This window comes from Puma concolor, chromosome D1 (assembly GCF_028749965.1).
Source record: "Puma concolor isolate L17-30 chromosome D1, mPumCon1.1.hap2, whole genome shotgun sequence".
In the NCBI taxonomy this organism is placed as follows: domain Eukaryota; kingdom Metazoa; phylum Chordata; class Mammalia; order Carnivora; family Felidae; genus Puma; species Puma concolor.
Window position 1 is genome coordinate 49,142,915 of NC_141676.1, and position 18,879 is coordinate 49,161,793.

An 18,879-nucleotide genomic window follows, 5' to 3' on the forward strand; every position below is an offset into this window, starting at 1 on the left:
CTATTCTATTCTATTCTATTTTCTTTCATGTAATAGCTCTTCAGATATTTGGAGCACAATATTCTCACATGTGCACCTACTTTCCTTTTTAAGTTTTCTTACTAACTCCTTTAATGTAATTGTTTCTAGACCTTTTACCAGTTTGAAAGAAGTTGATCTATCATGGTGTTTCTTACAGTGTATTCTAGTTTGGATTCTTTGTGACAAGTAATGCAGGTGTATTCTAGCCTAAGAGGGAAGGAGATTGTAAAAATACCTCAGAAGTTTGGTGACAGGCATTACAGTGCTGCCATAATTTACTACAGGTAGAACTTAGCTGTACAGCCTTTCTCTGTGGCATCTCTGCTTCTTTCTACATTTGTGTATACTCTTAATTTGTTTTTTCTACTGGCAAGTCTGACTAGAGTTTCTGTTTTTCTGTAACTTTAGTCTTTTTTTAATTTATTTAAAAATTTTAAAAAATTTTTCCTTGAGAAAGAGAGAGAGAGAGAAAGAGACACAGAGTATGAGTGGGGGGAGGGGCAGAGAAAGAGAGGGAGGCACAGAATCCAAAGCAGGCTGCAGGCTTGTGGAGCTCAAACTCAAAAGCTGTGAGATCATGATCTGAGCCAAAGTCGGATGCTTAAGTGACTAAGCCATCCAGGGGCCCCTGTAACTTTAGTTTTACACATGACCCCTGTGGTTTCCCAACCTTTCTCTAGATCATAGTAAGTCTTGGTACTTTTTTTTTTGACTGCTTTAGTCTCTCATTTTTTTCTATTCAGAATTCTCTAGCAGAAGAATTTGATTTGTCTGGCATACTTTTTATGGCCAGGTTATTCTGGTCATAAGTTGCTTGCCAGTTTATAGATGCCCTTGCCCACTTACTAGTCCTATTCATTTATTCAACAAGTATTTTATTAATTCTCTAACAAATACCAGGAATTATTGTAAGTACCTAGGATACGTCGGTAAACAAAGCAAACCAAAAACCACTGTTTTCATTTTAGAGAGATGATACAGACAAGTAACAGTAGGTAAAAACAAATAAAGGATTTAGTAATTTTCTGGCTGGTGAGAGGAGTGGCAGGATTGTATGCTCTTGAATGTGACTGCTGCCCTTCCTTGAACAGTGAGTGATTCCATTTTTTATAGAAAAGGATGTGAGCAGATGGATATCATAAAACAAGTGTAGTGTAGATAATCTCTGATCTAGTTTTGATAAACATATCATAGGAAATGATTTAGTGAATTATATAGTAGAGTAGCATCTCTCAAAGTTCAAAGCCTGTATTAAACCAAGCGATATATACTTTGTACATCTATAAGCACACACAGAAGGCACTCAACTAATTTTTGTCAGTTGTTACAACGAATATCAAACATCCTGTTTTGTCTAGAGCAGTGTATTACATTTTTCCACTTAATTGATCCCTACTCAAACAATAGTTTGGCAGATATAGTTGTTCCTTATAGCTACTGGCAATGTCACACCTAGAGTATTCTAGTTAGCAATCCCAGAGAATACTGGTGGGCTCCTCTGGAGTCATGGCCAGAGCTAGGAGAGTCACTTTGTTAGGGGGGTGATGGATGGTTGGATTATCCTGGGTCATTTGCAAATCCTGTGGCTGAGCTGGGTAGCCTGAAAGCTCTACCAGGACCCAGGGGAAAGTGGGTTACCAAATATAAGGAGGAGAAAAGTATTCCTGACCACACCAGTATTTCCTCACACTTCCTAAATTTGTTTTGGGCAGTTTGTGTAGCATATATACTTTTTTCAAAGAAACACATTTCCAAATGTGCTGGTGTCCCCTTTTTAATATAGTAACTACATTTATCATCATAATTCTTCTTCTTCTTCTTTTTTTTTTTTTTGAGAGAGAGAGCGAGAGAGAGAGGTTATGCATGTGAGCAGGGGAAGGGCAGAGGGAGAGAGAATCCTAAGCAGGCTCCACACCTAGCGTGAACCTGATGTGGGGCTCGATCTCACGACTGTGGGGTCATGACCTGAGCTGAAATAAAGAGTTGGACACTTACCCGGCTGAGCCATCCAGGTGCCCCTAGTCATCATAATTCTTAATTTTATGATAGAGTAGGAGAGTAGGGACTGGGAAGAAAACATGAAGGCACTGATTAATAACTTCCCCCTCCTTTGCCAGTTTAGCAGTGGACAATGCAGTGGACAGTCACAATTTTGTCTGCCATTTAATACGCAGTGCAAATAAGAGCTGCTTCCACAACGACTCTGATTGATATGGCATACTTCACTTCTGGACATAAGGATCAATCCACAGTGGACATCTACTCTAGAACACTCTTCCCTCACTATGGCTTATTCCTCAGTGTAAAATGCCATCTTCTCAGCATTCTTAAATATAATTAGTATTGCCTAAAAGAATAAGTGTCAGATAAAATATGTAAATTAGAAAAGGAGTTTAAATATTCAGACTAAATGCTTAAAAATCAAGAAACAAGATTCAGAAAATGTTTATTTACTTTTGGTATGGTACTTTCATAAGTTCCTCAAAAGCTGGTCATTGCAGCAATTTATATATGTGATATTTGGAAACCAAATTATCGTAGCTCTTTCCACATTTTATTTATAGTGAAATATTATTTTACCATTTTCTTTAAAAATTTTAAAAAATGTTTATTCATTTTTGAGAGAGAGAGTGTGTGCACACACATGCATGGGGGAGGGGCAGAGAGAGAGAGAAAGAGTGAGAGAGAGAGAGATAGAGGGACACACAGAATCCAAAGCAGGCTCCAAGCTCTGAGCTGTCAGCACAGAGCCCAATCCACAAACCTTGAGATCATGACCTGAGCCGGTCAGATGCTTAACCGACTGAGCCACCCAGGGGCCCCTATTTTACCATAATTTTTATTGTCATTTTCTAACCTAATTTCCAGTTCAAATAACATTACCATATAACTGAAAGTTATTGCACTCACAAGTCATATTTCTGTGTGCATTTAGAAATGTTATATCAGTATTTCAAACTGAGCTTTCATGTTATATCATGCATATAATTTTAAAATCAGTAAATAGGGGCCCCTGGGTGGCTCAGTTGGTTGCGCATCTGACTTGGGATCAGGTCATGATCTTTCGGTCTGTGAGTTTGAGCCCCTGCATCGGGCTCTGTGCTGACAGCTCAGAGCCTGGAGCCTGCTTCGCATTCTGTGTCTCCCTCTCTCTCTCTGCCCCTCCCCCACTCACTCTCTGTCTCTCTCTCTCAAAAATAAACATTATAAAAAAATGAAATCAGTAAATAATGTTGCTTTTGGAGAACTTTTGAAAGTTATGCTGCTGACAAGAACTTTTTACTTGTTTATTTTTTATTAAAAATTTTTTAATGTTTATTTTTGAGAGAGATGAAGCATGAGTGGGGGAGGGGCAGAGAGAGAGGGAGTCACAGAATCCGAAGCAGGCTCCGGGCTCTAAGCTGTCAGCGCAGAGCCTGATGTGGGGCTTGAACTCATGAGCCATGAGATCATGACCTGAGCTGAAGTTGGATGCTTAACTGACTGAGCCACCCAGGTACCCCCAAAGAAGAACTTTTAATCTCTCAAATTGGCAGTAATTAAAACAAATTTTTAAAATAACAATTGTTGCTAAGAATGTAGTGAAAATGCCAGTCTTATTCCTCAAGAATTTACAGAATGGAGGCACCTGAGAGGCTTAGTTGGTTGGGCATCCGACTCTTGATTTCGACTCAGGTCATGATCCCAGGGTTGTGGGACTGAGCCCTGTGCTGGGCTCTGTGCTGAGCGTAGAGCCTGCTTAAGATTCTCTCTCTCTCTCTCTCTCTCTCTCTCTCTCTCTCTCTCTCTGCCTGTGCCCCTCTCCCCTGCTTGTGCTCTCTCACTCTCTCTTAAATAAAAAAAATAAAATTAAGTTAAAAAAAAAAGAATTTACCGAGTGTAAAAAGACTGTTGAATATCTTTCTGGTGGGCCCTATGGCTTTGTGTTAGTTTGAAAATTTTTCATTCTCTTTGACCCAGTAGTTGTATATCTGAGAATTTTTCTGGGGAAAAGGGAGATGAGGGTAAAGTTTTATATAGAAAACTGCTTTTTATACCATTATTTATAATAACAGGAAAGTAGAAAATATGTTTAACATCAAAGGCTCATTGTAAAATATCAAGTAATAAAAGATAAAGCTAGGTTTTAGTAAGATCCCAATTCTGTAGAAAAAAATACACGTGTCTAAAATAATCTGAGATAAAATAGTCTAAAATATTAACAGTAATTATTTCCACCTGTGGGAATGGGTACTTTCTCTATATTTTTATGTATTTAAAAATTTTTCTGCAGTTACCATTTTTTATTTTTATAATTAGTAAAAATTAGTATGATAAAATATTTCTTGAGCCTAATGTACATTAGCTATCACTCTCAGAACTGAATAAACAGTGTATGGACACCTTGTTAAATATGATTAGATATATAACATGCATTTATTTCTCTTTGAAAAGACAGGGAGATATGAGCTTAAAACAGTTGTCAATATTAACAAATTTATTAAAATAAACATTTAACTCAGTATGAACTAAGTGCCAGGCATTCAATATACTCTGTGCTTGGGGATACAAAGATGGTCCTGAAAGAAAGAAAAAGCTTGCTCTCCTTTCTTCCAGAAAGTTTTCCATAGTGTTCTCTGCTACAGTGAGTTAGGTTCTCTCCTGTCCTCGTACTTACCACGCTATACTCATTATCAGTTTATTTGCCTGTTTCTCCTATTAATTATGAGTGTCTTGAGGATAGGGACCATGTCTTTTTCATATGTGTATCTCCAGGACTTAACAATTTGGTGAATTAGGTCTGCTTGCGATGTCAGAAGTGGTCATGTTTGAGGTGGATTTTGAAAAAATGAGTGCTTGTGATAAACCACTTTTAATTTAGTTTACCTTTCATGAAATACTTCATTCCCCTATAATGATGGATATATGAGAAGTTACTGTACTGCAGCAGTTGTTTATTTAATTGAGAATGTTTTCATTTTGCCTTTTTCAAATGTGACCTCGTTTTTAGAACACAGTACTAAGCTCTTCAGTTAAATAAATTTAACTTTTATTTATCTGTTAAAGATAAAAAATTTGGCCATGGAGCGATTGAACTCTCTGGGTGAGGGCCAAGGGGAAACTTGAGTTCACTGGGAGAGGGTGAGAGATGATAGTAGATAATTGTTTAAAAAAATAACAAATTGAATCAGGTATTGAAGGCTCCCTTAAGTTAGGTGTATAAATAATCAGAATGTTACTTTTACTTCAAAGTGAACTGGGACAACATGTAAAATATGCAAGCACCTGAAGATCTTTAAAAAGTAGAGCAAAAAGCAATTTAGATCTAATGTGTACTTTCTATCCCTAAGTTACTCACAGATTATATCTCCAGTGTTGAATTATAAGTTGATCCATTATTTAGAATCATAGGATAATTGTGTAACAACAATGATCTTATAGGTGGGTGGTTTTCAACATAATTTTGCCTCCTCCCCCCAAGACATTTGGCAATGTCTCGAGATGTTTTTGGTTGTAATGACTTGGTGGTGATGGTGGTGATAGTGATTTGAGACTAAGGATGCTGGTAAACTAAATATCCTACAGTACACAGGACAGGCCTTCCCTGCCCCCAACACACAACAAAGGATTATCCGGCCCAAAATGTCAATAGTGCTGATGTTGAGAAACCCTGCTTAGACATTTGCAAGTTCTCAGCCCACTCAAAAAAAAATCTTTATTTTACCTGTAATAGTGTTTATATTTATATATCCCATAACTGAAACTTAGTGCTAACAGTACCATTTCATTTGTTGCTTAAGATTACTTTGTCTCCCTAGAAGAGTTTTTTGTGTGGTTTTTTTTTTTTTTTTTTTTAGAGCTACTATTAAGATTGCTTTCCTTACTGGGAACAGGGATAGTTCTCCCATAGTATAGTAGAGGCTCTACTAGATTCCAATATCTCTGTTTATTTTTCTTAGCTTTTCATATATGTCACTCTTTTGAGAATCTATAGGACAGGGATTGCTTGTTATTTCAGTATTATGTTTAGAAGGTAAATACTTTTATACCCTGTAAAACTTGAGAACATTTAATATATCGATTTATTCAACAAATATTCATTTAGAAATAAGGATTAATATAATGAGTATTAGGATTTTTTGGTACCATGTAGCTAATTCACTTTGATTTTATTAATAGGGTCAGGAGCAGGTCTGGGGAAAATAATCCAAAGATTTCCACAGAAGGACTGGGATGATACTCCTTTTCCACAGGGAATTGAATTGGTAAGTTGGTGTTGCTTTATTGTACTTTTATAATGATACTTTTCTTTTTATGTTACATTTATGGTTATATTTATGTTATAGTTACTGTTAAATAATTTGGTGATTTAACTGTAACATATTACTAGAAATAATCCCCTTGCCTTCAAGTCCAGTAACTTTTGAATATATTGATTCTGAAATACCTGTTTTGCTATTCTTTTCCCATGTAAGCTTCTCTCTAATATTAAAGATGAAATTAATGATCTTTATGTACATGGAAGCTGAAAAATTCCTCTGCTTCTTTAGTCAAAATTTTAGCCTAGTAGCTTCAGTGAGTGTGGCACTAAACAAATACTTATTATATTTTTGTCTGAAAAATTTCAGGTTATTGTTTTGGTGAAAACTAAACAAAAAACAGAACTCCCCACACCCCCACCCCAAAGATTGGTTTAATGATCACCAGTCATGTTTAGTTTGCTCTTGAAATCACAAATCTGAATTCTTTTTAGCTACACAGTCTGCAGATTGCTTTATAGTAGTGCAATTCAACATCTTTATTTTTGTCAGCTATTTTAAAGGGATTTAATAATTGAGCATAATTTTGATGGCCAGGACATTCTATCTGATGATGTATCTATGGTGGTAAATGAGGGACTAGAAAGATGACCACTAAAGTATTTGGCAATATGGCTATAAAGTTTTGTTGTCAGACATAGTGGAGTGTGGGTGTATGTGTAGGTGTGTGTATGTATATATCTATATTGTGTGATTGAATACATATACATACACACATATGAGAAGTGTTCTCTTTTTAAAATGTTTTATTTATTTATTTTTATTTATTTTTGAGAGAGAGAGAGAGAGAGAGATAGAGAGAGAGAGAGAGAGAGAGAGAGAGAGAGAGAGAACATGAGCAGGGGAGGAGCAGAAAGCAAGGGAGACACAGAATCTGAAGCAGGCTCCGGGCGCTGAACTGTCAGCACAGAGCCCAACACAGGGCTCGAACCCACGTGTCATCAGATCATGTCCTGAGCCAAAGTTGGATGCTTAACTGACTGAGCCACCCAGGTGCCCCAAGAAGTATTCTTCTTTAAAGTAGTTCTTGTTGAGAGAACATTTGGTATGATTTGATAGTGAAGAGTGAAGGCTCTGGAGGAGACTACCTAGGTTGAAATCCCCAGGTGTATGGTGTGACTTTAGACGAGTTATTTCATTTCTTTGAGCAGCAGCATCTTCATCTATAAAATGAGGATAATGCAATACTAATCTCCTAGGGTGTTGTAAAGATAAAATGGGAAAAATATACAAAATGCTGAGAACAATGGCTTCCATAAAGTAAGTGGAAGTAGCTTACTTAGTAAATGAAGTAGCTTATTGATAATGACGGTGATGATTGTTGTTGTCGTCATTGTTAACGTTTGTTTGCCATCTTACAGCATCTCCTCTTCCTCCCCTAACTCCCTCAGCAGAATTGTTCATTCTCTTACTATCATGGGTCAGAAATATCCATTAGGAATAAAACTGATGTTGAAAATTGTGCATTTTCTCATTCTAGCTAATGGCTGTCCATTTCTGTTTATAGAGGATAAAAGATACATTGCTGAGTGTTTAATTTTGATTTTTACAGCTATACAAAGAGGGCTGCAGGTTCTGTAGACACACAGAAAGGTCAAGTCTTGAAGTTTTGTATTGAAAAAATGGGTAAAGAATGTGAGGATCTAAGGAAAAGTAACTTTTGGAGAGGCCCTTGTATTCCTTTCTCTTCTCCTCCACATGCCTACAAATACTTGTAACTGGCCTTGTGGTGTGAATAGCCAGGTATTTGCACTATTAAAACCTTTAAGCTCTGCTTCAGCATTCCTTTTAGTGGTGACTGAAACTGGAAAATTTTAGTGCTAGGGACCATCGAGAACTCTTATGTGAGTTCTTACCATTCCTCACATCAAAGTGTGGACGGATATAAACTATATCAGTTATATCAGTTTGACAGTGTGAACAGTAAACCACCATCATAAGTTTCAAGAACAACAGACATTATGGGAGCTATTAGCTATGACTGGGACGGGATTGTTTTTGTGTTCTGAAAGCCAGGGAAATGGATACTGTGATGTTTCTGATGTTTTTCTAGTAGTGAGGGAGAGACACATACTGAGTTCATTACCTAGTAAATGGTATTTTTCCTTTGTGTGACAGACACTCCCATGTTCAAGTGCTACCAGTGTATCTCTAATAATAAGTAGAATCATGTGCTGCTGACTGGTGAAGTAGAGGTGCTAAGAGTTAGATCTTTTCCTTACCTAACAGTTTCCCAGATGACATCTTGGCTGATTCTTAGCAAAGCATTTCAAGATCTTTTTTTGATGGGTTAATAGTTAAAGAATATTTGATCTGTTGAATTACACTGGAAATTTTTTTTCCTTTTTAATTTTTTCATCATTGATAGCAATTCCAATACTCTAATGTCTATTGTGCTTTGTCAGGTACAAAATAAATTTGTTTACCTAACATCTATTAAAGCCCATTTTAAAAACAGAATTGTTAACTTAAATTTTTCTTGTCCTTTTATTATTTATTGCTTTTTGCTATGCTTGATGTATTAGAGACATTCTGCATCTAAATAGCAATAACTTGAATAACTGAAATACTGTGTAATCTAATGTAACTCCTGTAGCATCAAGACCACATTAGGCCTGATAAAATTTTTTCCAATTGAAAATGATCTGGCTCAGTCCCTAAGTGGTTAGTTGATTTCAGGGTGATAGTGACCCTTTTCCAAAAATGTTAGCCCTTCCAAAGTAATGGAACAACTTTTAGCATGTAACATTAATGTTAATATCTACGGTTGTATAGGATTGGTAGACTATGGTTAACTCACATAAATTGGATGATTGATGGTAGTATATCTAATTTAAAGATAAGTAAACTGAGGATTAGGAAGTTTAAACAGTTTCCCTAGGCTCTAACAGCTAAAATGCAGCAGAGCTAGGCTTTAAGTCCATTACCACATGAAATACTGACTCAGTCTCGGCCAAAATCTGAGAATATTCTGAGTTAGACTGTGGTTAGCATTTGTATTTTAGTGTAAATGCAGGATCTGAAAACAGGGTTCTATAATTTTGAAGAACTGAGGTTCAGAAATGTTAAAAGAATGCTGTGTTGGATAGAAACCAACTTTACATATTTATTTTGCTGGAGGACAAGTCTGGGTTCAGAACATAACATTATACTGAAATTATTTTCTATTGCTATCTCTCCTCTCCAGACAGCATATATTTGTTGTATATAAATCTAAATGACAAATTATTGTGTTTACCTGAAGACTAAACTTTATGACTGTGGGAAAGGATTTTAGATATCCTTGCACTAATAAGTCAAAACCTAAATTTAATTTAGAGGATACTGAATTTGTTCTTTCTGTTTTTATGTAAAGAATTTGCCCTTTTTTTCCCCTTTTCTTCTATTGAGAAATGCTGGACTCTAATTTGAATGGATTTTAAAAATAAAAATATGAAAATAAGCTAAACCAAGCATAATGACTGCTTTTCCAGTTCTGGGATATTTTTATCTTTTTCTTGTGCTTTTTAGGCATACATGGAAACCACAGACAGTCATATAAATAAAATTTCAGTTAATTTTAGTAACAGTATTTCAAAGAAAATTTAAGAATTGTTTTGCAGAGGCATTCTATGGCCAACGATCTATTTCTGATTATGGGAACAAATGTTTTTATTGGCTAGGGTTTGGACATCAGCAAAATAGTATTGTTTTGGCACTACATCTTTTTAAAGATGCCCTGTCTCAGAAGTGAATCCTTTTGTACTATTATTCACAAAATTTGTCATATTCTTTACTAGGGAATGCCTGCACCAAGGCATTTGTAGAGCTATCTAATTAAAAAAAATTTTTTTAATGTTTATTTATTTTTGAGAGTGAGACAGAGAGACAAAGCCCGAGCTGGGAAGAGGCAGAGAGAGAGGGAGACACAGAATCTGAAGCAGGCTCCAGGCTCTGAGCTGTCAGCACAGAGCCTGACATGGGGCTCAAACCCATGAACTGTGAGATCATGACCCAAGCCGAAGTTGGATGCTTAACCAACTGAGCCACCCAGGCACCTGAGCTATCTAATTTTTTTAGAAGAATAAAGTACTGTGATAGAAAAATGTGGCTTGAGTAAAAGAGTAATAGATATTTAGTTAGAATTTTAAGTTTCATATTGGTAAAAAAAATTAGTTCAGTTATTAAAATATAGACTAGTGATTTGACTACCTTCAATATGAATCTAGTTTTCTGTAATTGTAAGTATAGATTGGAGAGAAGAGGATTGTTGTGTATGCAACAATCTGCAGTTTTAACATAGGAGAATTAACCTTAGTATAGGATGCTATTTGTGGTCAGAGAAGTAGGTATAAGTACCATGTAATGCTTTAATTCTTTAAGCTGTTTAGAATGCACTGAACACAACATACAGGATAGTAGTTGTCCATTTGACCTAGATATAAATACTGTGTAGTCAGGGAACTGAGTGTAGAAAGGATAGAAGAGAATATTCTCCCTCCTTTGTAGAGGAGTATGCATGAAAGGAAAATGAGAAAGGTAGTGTACATATTGGATGATGGAATCAGGGCTCACAAATATTTTATTTTATTTAGTCCTTTTTAAGTAATCTCTGCACCCAACATGGGGTTTGAACTGATGACCCTGAGATCAAGAGTCGCATGCTCCACCGACTGAGCTAGACAGGTACTCCAGGGCTCATGAAGATTTTAAAGCGCTGGAATTATAGGCTATTAGCTAAGAAGATGAAATCTGGGACAATAGGAAAAAATGTAGGTTTCTGCATGTAAGTATAAAAAGCCAGCTGTATAATTATTTAGAATAAAGAAGGGCAGGATGATCGATTTTCCAGCCAGAGAGATTTGAGAAATACACAAAGGCAGCTAAAAAAAAAAAAAATAGGGCGCCTGGGTGGCGCAGTCGGTTAAGCGTCCGACTTCAGCCAGGTCACGATCTCGCGGTCCGGGAGTTCGAGTCCCGCGTCAGGCTCTGGGCTGATGGCTCAGAGCCTGGAGCCTGTTTCCGATTCTGTGTCTCCCTCTCTCTCTGCCCCTCCCCCGTTCATGCTCTGTCTCTCTCTGTCCCAAAATAAATAAAAACGTGGAAAAAAAAATATATATATATAATTGTAAACAATACTTATGAAAGATACTATGGGTAGTGTCCCAAGCCACTGTGCTGACATAGAGCGCTTGGTGATGAATTCAGTTGAAAGGTGGTATCCAGAATACGTGGAAGGATTTTTGATTTTGTGTAGAGTTGATGCCGAAAACATAAAAATACTGCTGTGCAGTATAAAGACATGGCTTTTTAAAAAGTTTTATTTATTTTGAGAGGTAGTGTGGGTTCGGCTTTTGGCTTTGTCTAGCAAAGCTGAGGACAGCAGAAAGGATTACTCAAGACTTCATGCAAGTCAAGAGAGGTGAGAAGGAGGCTAAGGGAAGTCTCCCAAGCTGCTCTCAAACTTCGGTATTTATTAAGTATACATTCAGGGAAACATTGCACAATACATCAGTGGGCTACATGCCAGTGAGAACATATAGTAAGTGTGCAGAAAAGGCATTGCCAAGACTACAAAAGAGCAGTGCAGAAAGCAGGGTGGAGAACAAGATAAGATATTCCATAGATAACATAACATGGTCTAAGGGATTCACGAGCACAGGCAGGACCCAACCTGTGTATACACATTAACTAGATACTGCCTCGTTGTTTTCAGCAAAGCCAGAAAGCAGTGTTCTGCTTTCAATGCGTTTCCTATAACCTTCTAACCCAGGACATAGCTATTTGATTTCCCACAAGAGAGAGCAAGTGCAAGTTGGGGAGGGGCAGAGAAGGAGAGAGAGAATCCCAAGTGGGCTCTGCGCAGCCAGCGCATCTGCTGATGCGGGGCTTGTCCCACCAATTGCAATATCATGACCCAGGCTGAAATCAAGAGGCACATGCTTAACCAACTGAGCCAGCCAGGCACCTCTGAAGATATATATGGCTTTTAAAACATGCTAAGGACTACAAACAGGACTTTTAAAGTTAGTTCATGACAAAGCAAGTAGATATAAATGGAAGTTAAGCTGGTAAGTGGTGGTTTGAACTCACATTTTGTTTCCTATTCCCAGACAGTTGTCTCTTTGAAGTAATAAAACCATATTTCAGGTTGGAACATGATGTAGTGTAGAGCATGCATCTGCTGTTAGATTCTCTCAACATCTCTGAAACAGAGGATATTCAGTCTTAATGTTATTCTCACATTCCTCCATGCTCACTTAAGTGGTTTGTTATCCCATAATAGTACTAGACTTTCATTTACTTATAATTCTCTTTATTTTACTAATGTATTGGTAATCTCAGTTATGGTAAAGAATCTTTCACTGACCCAGTCTGTATGGTCTGCTATTAGAATACTACTCTCAGAACCACCATAGGACAAGGTTTTCTTGCCATGCTCAAGTTCTCCCATACTTGATGCTTTGAGGCCATAGAGAACTTCCTGAGGAAGATGTGGATCTACACAGGCCTAACCTACTACAAATTCACATTGTTTGCAAATAGCCTGGACCTCATTACTACAAGGAATACTGCTACTCATCTGTCATGTATTGTTGTATCACCCTGTGGGTTACTCTACTCTTCTTAACTTCCAGTTCCTTTTTCTACTCTTCTGTTTCCATTGATCTCAAGTATGGTTAGTACTAACAAAAAAAACTTTACTTCATCTCTTTTGGCTTTTATCCTGTTTCTTCTTCATCATAAAATGTTTGAAATGATTCTCCTTCATTTGCTGTCTCCATTTTTCTAAGAGACGTGTGGTGTAATGGAAATAATACAGTATCAAGAATTTTAAAACCTTGAGCAAAGTGAATTTACCCTTTCTGATAATAATATTTTTCCTACAGGGATGTTATCAGGTGGTTGTCTATTAATACTTCAATAAACTATAATATGACATATTATAATTATTACAATATTGTGATTTCTTACCATCCACTCTCAACTCATATACCAGTCTTACCCACATCTCAAGGATTTATTCTGAAGTATAGTGTATGTCTTCTCCATTCTGAAATCACAATTGAAGTTTTTAACATTTTCTTGATTCACAAATATATTTAATTCATGAATATATTCCTTAATTCATACTAGTTGTTATGATAGATAAACCTTGAGATTTTAGTGGATAGCATGGTAGAATTTTTTTCTCTTCTTACTTGCATAAAGTCTAATTAATGGCAGTGGGATAGATGGGAGTGTGGGCTATCTTCAGAGTGTGGTTCTCAGGGTCATCTTGGGTATCACCATTCAGTTGACAGAGTAGTAAGAGAAAGCATGGAAGATAGTAAGGCTGGATTGTATTGGATAGGCCTGGGAGGCAGTATATATCACTTCATTCTACTTAACGGAAGTCAGTTATATGGCCCCAGTTAACTATAATGGGAGTTTGGCAAATAAAGCCTAGATGTATGCCAAGGGGAAAAGTGAAACAGATTTAATGAACAACTAGCTTTTCTCTGCCATAGCATTCTTGCTGAATTCGAACATCTTTTCCCTTATCTTAATTCTCTGTGACCATTTTATTTTGGACATCACTAATTCAGTGTTTGTGGTATAATAAAAAGTAAATATTTAGTCTTTGTCTCAGTTCCTGGCACAGAGCTCCTGAAATCCTTGGAATTTATTGCCTTTGTATGCTAATGAGATAGCTGATTGGTTTAGTGGACCCTAGATTGCTTCAGGAAGGGGCTGGTCTATGAGAGGAACCAATCTTGTAATTAGAGGGTTGGAAATTTCAGCCCCACTGGGGAGATGAGAAAGGCTGGAGACTGAGTTCAATAACCAACAGCCAATGATTTAATTAATCAGTCACGCCTACATAATGAAAGTTACTATAAAAACACCTAAACCAAAGGGTTCAGAGATCTTCTGAATTGGTGAACACATTGATGTGGTGGGAAGGTAGTGTGTTTAGAGAAGGTATGGAGGCTTTGTTGGTCCCCCTTCTCCATACTTTGCCTTGTATTCTTCTTCTGTTTGGTTGTTCCTGAGTTGTATCCTTTATAATAAACTGGTAAACATAAGTAAAATGATTTTCCTGAGTTCTGTTTTTCTAGCAAATTCTCGAACCTTAGGCGGGTGGTAGTGTAAGCCCCTGCATTCAGAAGTGTGGATAAGATTAGACACCAGTTTACAACTAGTGTCTGAAGTGAGGACAGTCTTCTGAAGCTGAGCCCTGAGCCCTTGACTGACCTGTGGCGTCTGTACTAACTCTGGGTAGTGTCAGAATTGAATTGAATTGTTGGACACCTAGTTGGTGTTGGAAAAATAAAAACATACCTTTGGTGTCAGAGAAGATGCAACATAGTCTTCGTCGTGCTAGTTTGATGAACAAACCCGTAGGTTTGAGATAAATATATCTCACATTTACATATATATAATATCATGTATATATATCTCATATATATATATTTATATATCACATTTTCTTTATTCATCCGTTGATCATTGATGGATACTTAGGCTGCTTCCATATTTTGGCTACTGTAAATAATCAGTGAACACAGGGGTACATATAACTTTTTGAATTTGAAAACAAATTGGTGTTTTTGTTTTCTTTGGATAAAACCCAGAAGTAGAATTTCTAGATTATATGATAGTTCTAGTTTTAATATTTTGAGGAACCTCCATACTGTTTTCCACAAATGCTACACCAGTTTACATTCCCACCACAGTGCACAAGGGTTCCATTTCTCCACACCCTCCCCAAGGTTATTTTTTTTGTCTTTTTCATAATAGCTAATCTGATAGGTGTGGGGTGATATTTCATTGTGGTTTTGCATTTCCCTGATGATCAGTGATGTTGAGCATCTTTTCATTGGTCTGTTGCCAATCTGTATGTCTCCTTTGAAAAAATGTTCAAGTACTCTGCCATTTTTTGGTATTAAGTTGTGTAAGTTCTTTAAGTATTTTGGATATTAACTTCTAATCAGATATATGATTTGCAAATATTCTCCCATTCAGTAGGTTGCCTCTTAGTTTTGTTGATGGTTTTCTTCACTGTGCAAAGCTTTTTAGTTTGATGTAATCCTATTTGTTTATTTCAGCATTGTTGCTCTTGCCTGAGAAGACTGGTCCCTCCAAAACATTGCTAGGACTGATGTCAAAGAGTTTACCACCTGTTTTCTTCAAGGAGTTTTATGGTTTCAACTCCTACGTTCAAATCTAATTCATTTTGTTCATAGTACAAGTACATAGTATATGAAAGTGGTCATATTGTACATAGTATAAGTAAAGAAAGTGGTCCAGTTTCATTCTTGTGCTGTCCAGTTTTCCCAACTCCATTTGTTGAAGAGACTGTCTTTTCTCCATTGTGTATTTTTGCCTCCTTTGTCACAGATTAATTGACCATATAAGCATGGGTTTATTTATTTCTGGGCTCTCTATTCTGTTCCATTGGTCTATGAGTCTCTTTTCTTGCTAGTACCATACTGCTTTGATTACTGTTTCCCCTTCCTTCCTTCCTTCCTTCCTTCCTTCCTTCCTTCCTTCCTTCCTTCCTTCCTTCCTTCCTTCCTTCCGTGTTTTATTTTCTCTGGGAAGTGGTGGTATTACTATTCTGTCAGTCTTCTGTACTTGAATCCTAGTCATACCTCACGCCACACAAAAATATTAACCTGAAATGGATTATAGACTAAATATAAGCTGAAACTGTAAAAGTTTTTTTTGTTTGTTTGTTTGTTTTTGTTTTTTACTTTGAAAGAGAGAGAGAGCAAGCTGGGGAGGGGCAGAGAGAGAGAAACCCAAACAGGCTCCACACTGCCAGTGTGGGGCCTGATGCAGGGCTTGAACTCACAAACTGTGAGATCATGAACTGAGTCCAGATCTAGAGTTGGATGCTTAACCTACTGAGCCACCCAGGCACCCTGAAACTATAAAGGTTTTAAAAAGAAAATTTAAGAGAACATCTTTGCAACTTTTAGTTTAAGGAAAGACTTTAGATAGAACACCAAAAGCATGAGTGGAGTACCCGAAAACCTTTGAAAAAGAATGTATCAGTATGCAAAAAAGGTAGATCTTCAAATAGCAAGAATTCCCATTTTGTTTCATAAATTTTATTTGGAACTACAGAACCTGGTTGCTACTTGAGCCTTCTATTTTTTCTATTTACCTGTAGTGAAGAGGAGGACCCTGAAAGAAATAAGGGGACATGCAGCAATTCACCTAGAAACTCAGAGTTTTCCCAGGTGTTATTTATGCTTCTATGCCAGGTTTTCTTCTTCAAGTCAGAATTTTGGGTATATTCAAATATGTGGGGTGACTTTGACAATAGAACTTCTTTATTAAAGTTTTAATTGCTATGAATGGTAGCCAAATTTAGATATAAAACTTCAGATATACAAACATTATTATATGTGAAAGATTTTATGGTATGGAAGAAAGAGTACAGAACTCTGGGGATTTATTTATCTGTGTTAGTATTATATACCTATGTACATGTATATATATATGTGAGATATATATATATATATATATATATATATATATATATATATATATGACAATAGCTATTTAGAGAGAGCATCCATTTCCTAGGTCATATAATCTGTTTTCAAAGGTATTTAAGGAACAGTAATTTGGTATTATCCATCTCCCCAACCCTCAGCTCTGGGTCTAATTAAGTTCTTCTATGATCCAGACATCTTATTTATCATATGAAATATGTTCAGATATTTTTTGCTTGAGTTTCTCTTGTGCTTTGAGTATTCCTGTGGAACTTTCGGTTATGAATATTACTGTGCACAGTCATCTCTTTATAATTATAGTTACAATTGTGCCACTTTTAAAAAGTGAAGTATTTGGTGGCCTCTAGTGGTACTCATGTGTCCATAAAAAATCACTAATACCACCAATATACAAAATTTTAGGGAGAAAGAATTAATAGGGTGACAAAACACATATAAGTGGATTTATCTAGGAAAAGTTTTTGATCTTTGAGAACTAAAATCGTATTAATCACTTATAAATCTATCAGTGATGTGACTGTCTCTACTAATTTATAGCAAATTTTATCATTACTAGATTTGCTTTACTTTTCACATATGCCTTGAAATTATATACATGTATCTTATTTGGAAGTATTTCTATGTAGCTTGTACTTTGGTCAGCAATAATGTACTATTTAGATTGTACTGAGATGTGTCCATGAAGGGGGATGGTAAGAATGATTCTGACATCTCCTTAAATAATAGGATCATTATTTCATAAATTAATCATAAAGATGATCAGTCCTTAAAGTCTATTTCTTTAAACAGCAAATTCTGGCTGACTTAAAAATATTTCAAGTTCAGCCCAGAATTATCCAGATATCCAGAATCTGAAATATATGTAGGAATTTAGACAGATCATTTCAGAATTTGGGAAAATTTATATAAATTCAAGATTTGGAAAGGTAAAGAGAAAACTGACAGTTTTAGGTAGGTTAACTTTTTTAAGTGCTGAAATTAATCTGTATTCATGCTAAAAATAAGATGATGAAATCCAGAGATTTAATAACTTGCCCAAGGTCATAAAGCTCCTAACTGTTGGTTGAGATAATACTAAAATCCTGGTTCTTTGACTCTCTACTAAAACATTTTGAAAACTGAAATAAAATATTCTTTGTGTTGGTTGGTTGTTTTGTTTTTTTAATGAAGAAGTTAACAGGATAAGCCTTATTCTAATTAGGAAGGATTACCCGGCATTAGAAAGACATGAAAAGTGTTTTAACATTGAAATCAGAATAGTCTAATGTTACAACAAATCTGTGTTAATTAAGGAGTTAGCAGTTTTTATTTCCTCCAAAGATAGACTCGTATTTATAAGAAATGCCTATAGTACATGTGAATTTGGAAATAATTTTGATTATGTGAAATCTAATGAAAAAGTTGGATTCCACTACTGGGCGCATAACTGACTGAAAGATTTCATTAGGGTATAGTAATATCTTCAGTACTTTCCTCAAATTCAGTGGTATGTACTTTGGAAAGAGAAATAAACAGATATAAAACTTGTATGAGATGTGCTATCAATTTGTGAATTATAATTTCTTGAATGAATTAATTTTTTAATGTTTTTATTTATTTTTGAGACAGAGAGAGACAGAGCATGAGCAGGGGAGGGTCAGAGAGAGAGGGAGACACAGAATCCGAAGCTGGCAGCACAGAGCCCGACGTGGGGCTTGAACTCACGGACTGTGAGATCATGACCTGAGCTGATGTCAGACGCCTAACCAACTGAGCCACCCAGGCGCCCCTGAATTAATTGTAATTTCTATTGTTTGAGGCACACTGGGCTCTTTCCTGGGCAGAGACAGCTTTTCCTGAGACTTCTCAGTACTGATACATAAGATAAAGTAGAGTCCTAGATTCTGGTTTTAAATGTTTTACTTCCTTACAGGCCAGAGGAGTAGAGGAAGAGATATGTTCTGAATTGAAAAGAGGCACAGGAAGGTCCCTGTTCATAAGTAATATTTTGCACTTATTCCATCAACCAGAGATTCTTTTAAGCTAAATATGGCCTCTTTAAAATTTCTGGAAGATGCTTTTTAATTTTA

General features: G+C 36.3%; 1 protein-coding gene across 3 annotated transcripts in view; it reads left to right on the forward strand.

The window, feature by feature from the left end:
• SBF2 (SET binding factor 2) overlaps positions 1 to 18,879 on the forward strand; it is a 490,797-nt gene that overhangs the window by 95,584 nt on the left and 376,334 nt on the right. For all 3 annotated transcript variants that reach the window (XM_086678004.1, XM_086678005.1, XM_086678006.1), the window contains exon 2: positions 6,181 to 6,266. In XM_086678004.1, the coding sequence (XP_086534130.1) occupies positions 6,181 to 6,266 (86 nt within the window). The remainder of the gene's footprint in view (positions 1 to 6,180; positions 6,267 to 18,879) is intronic.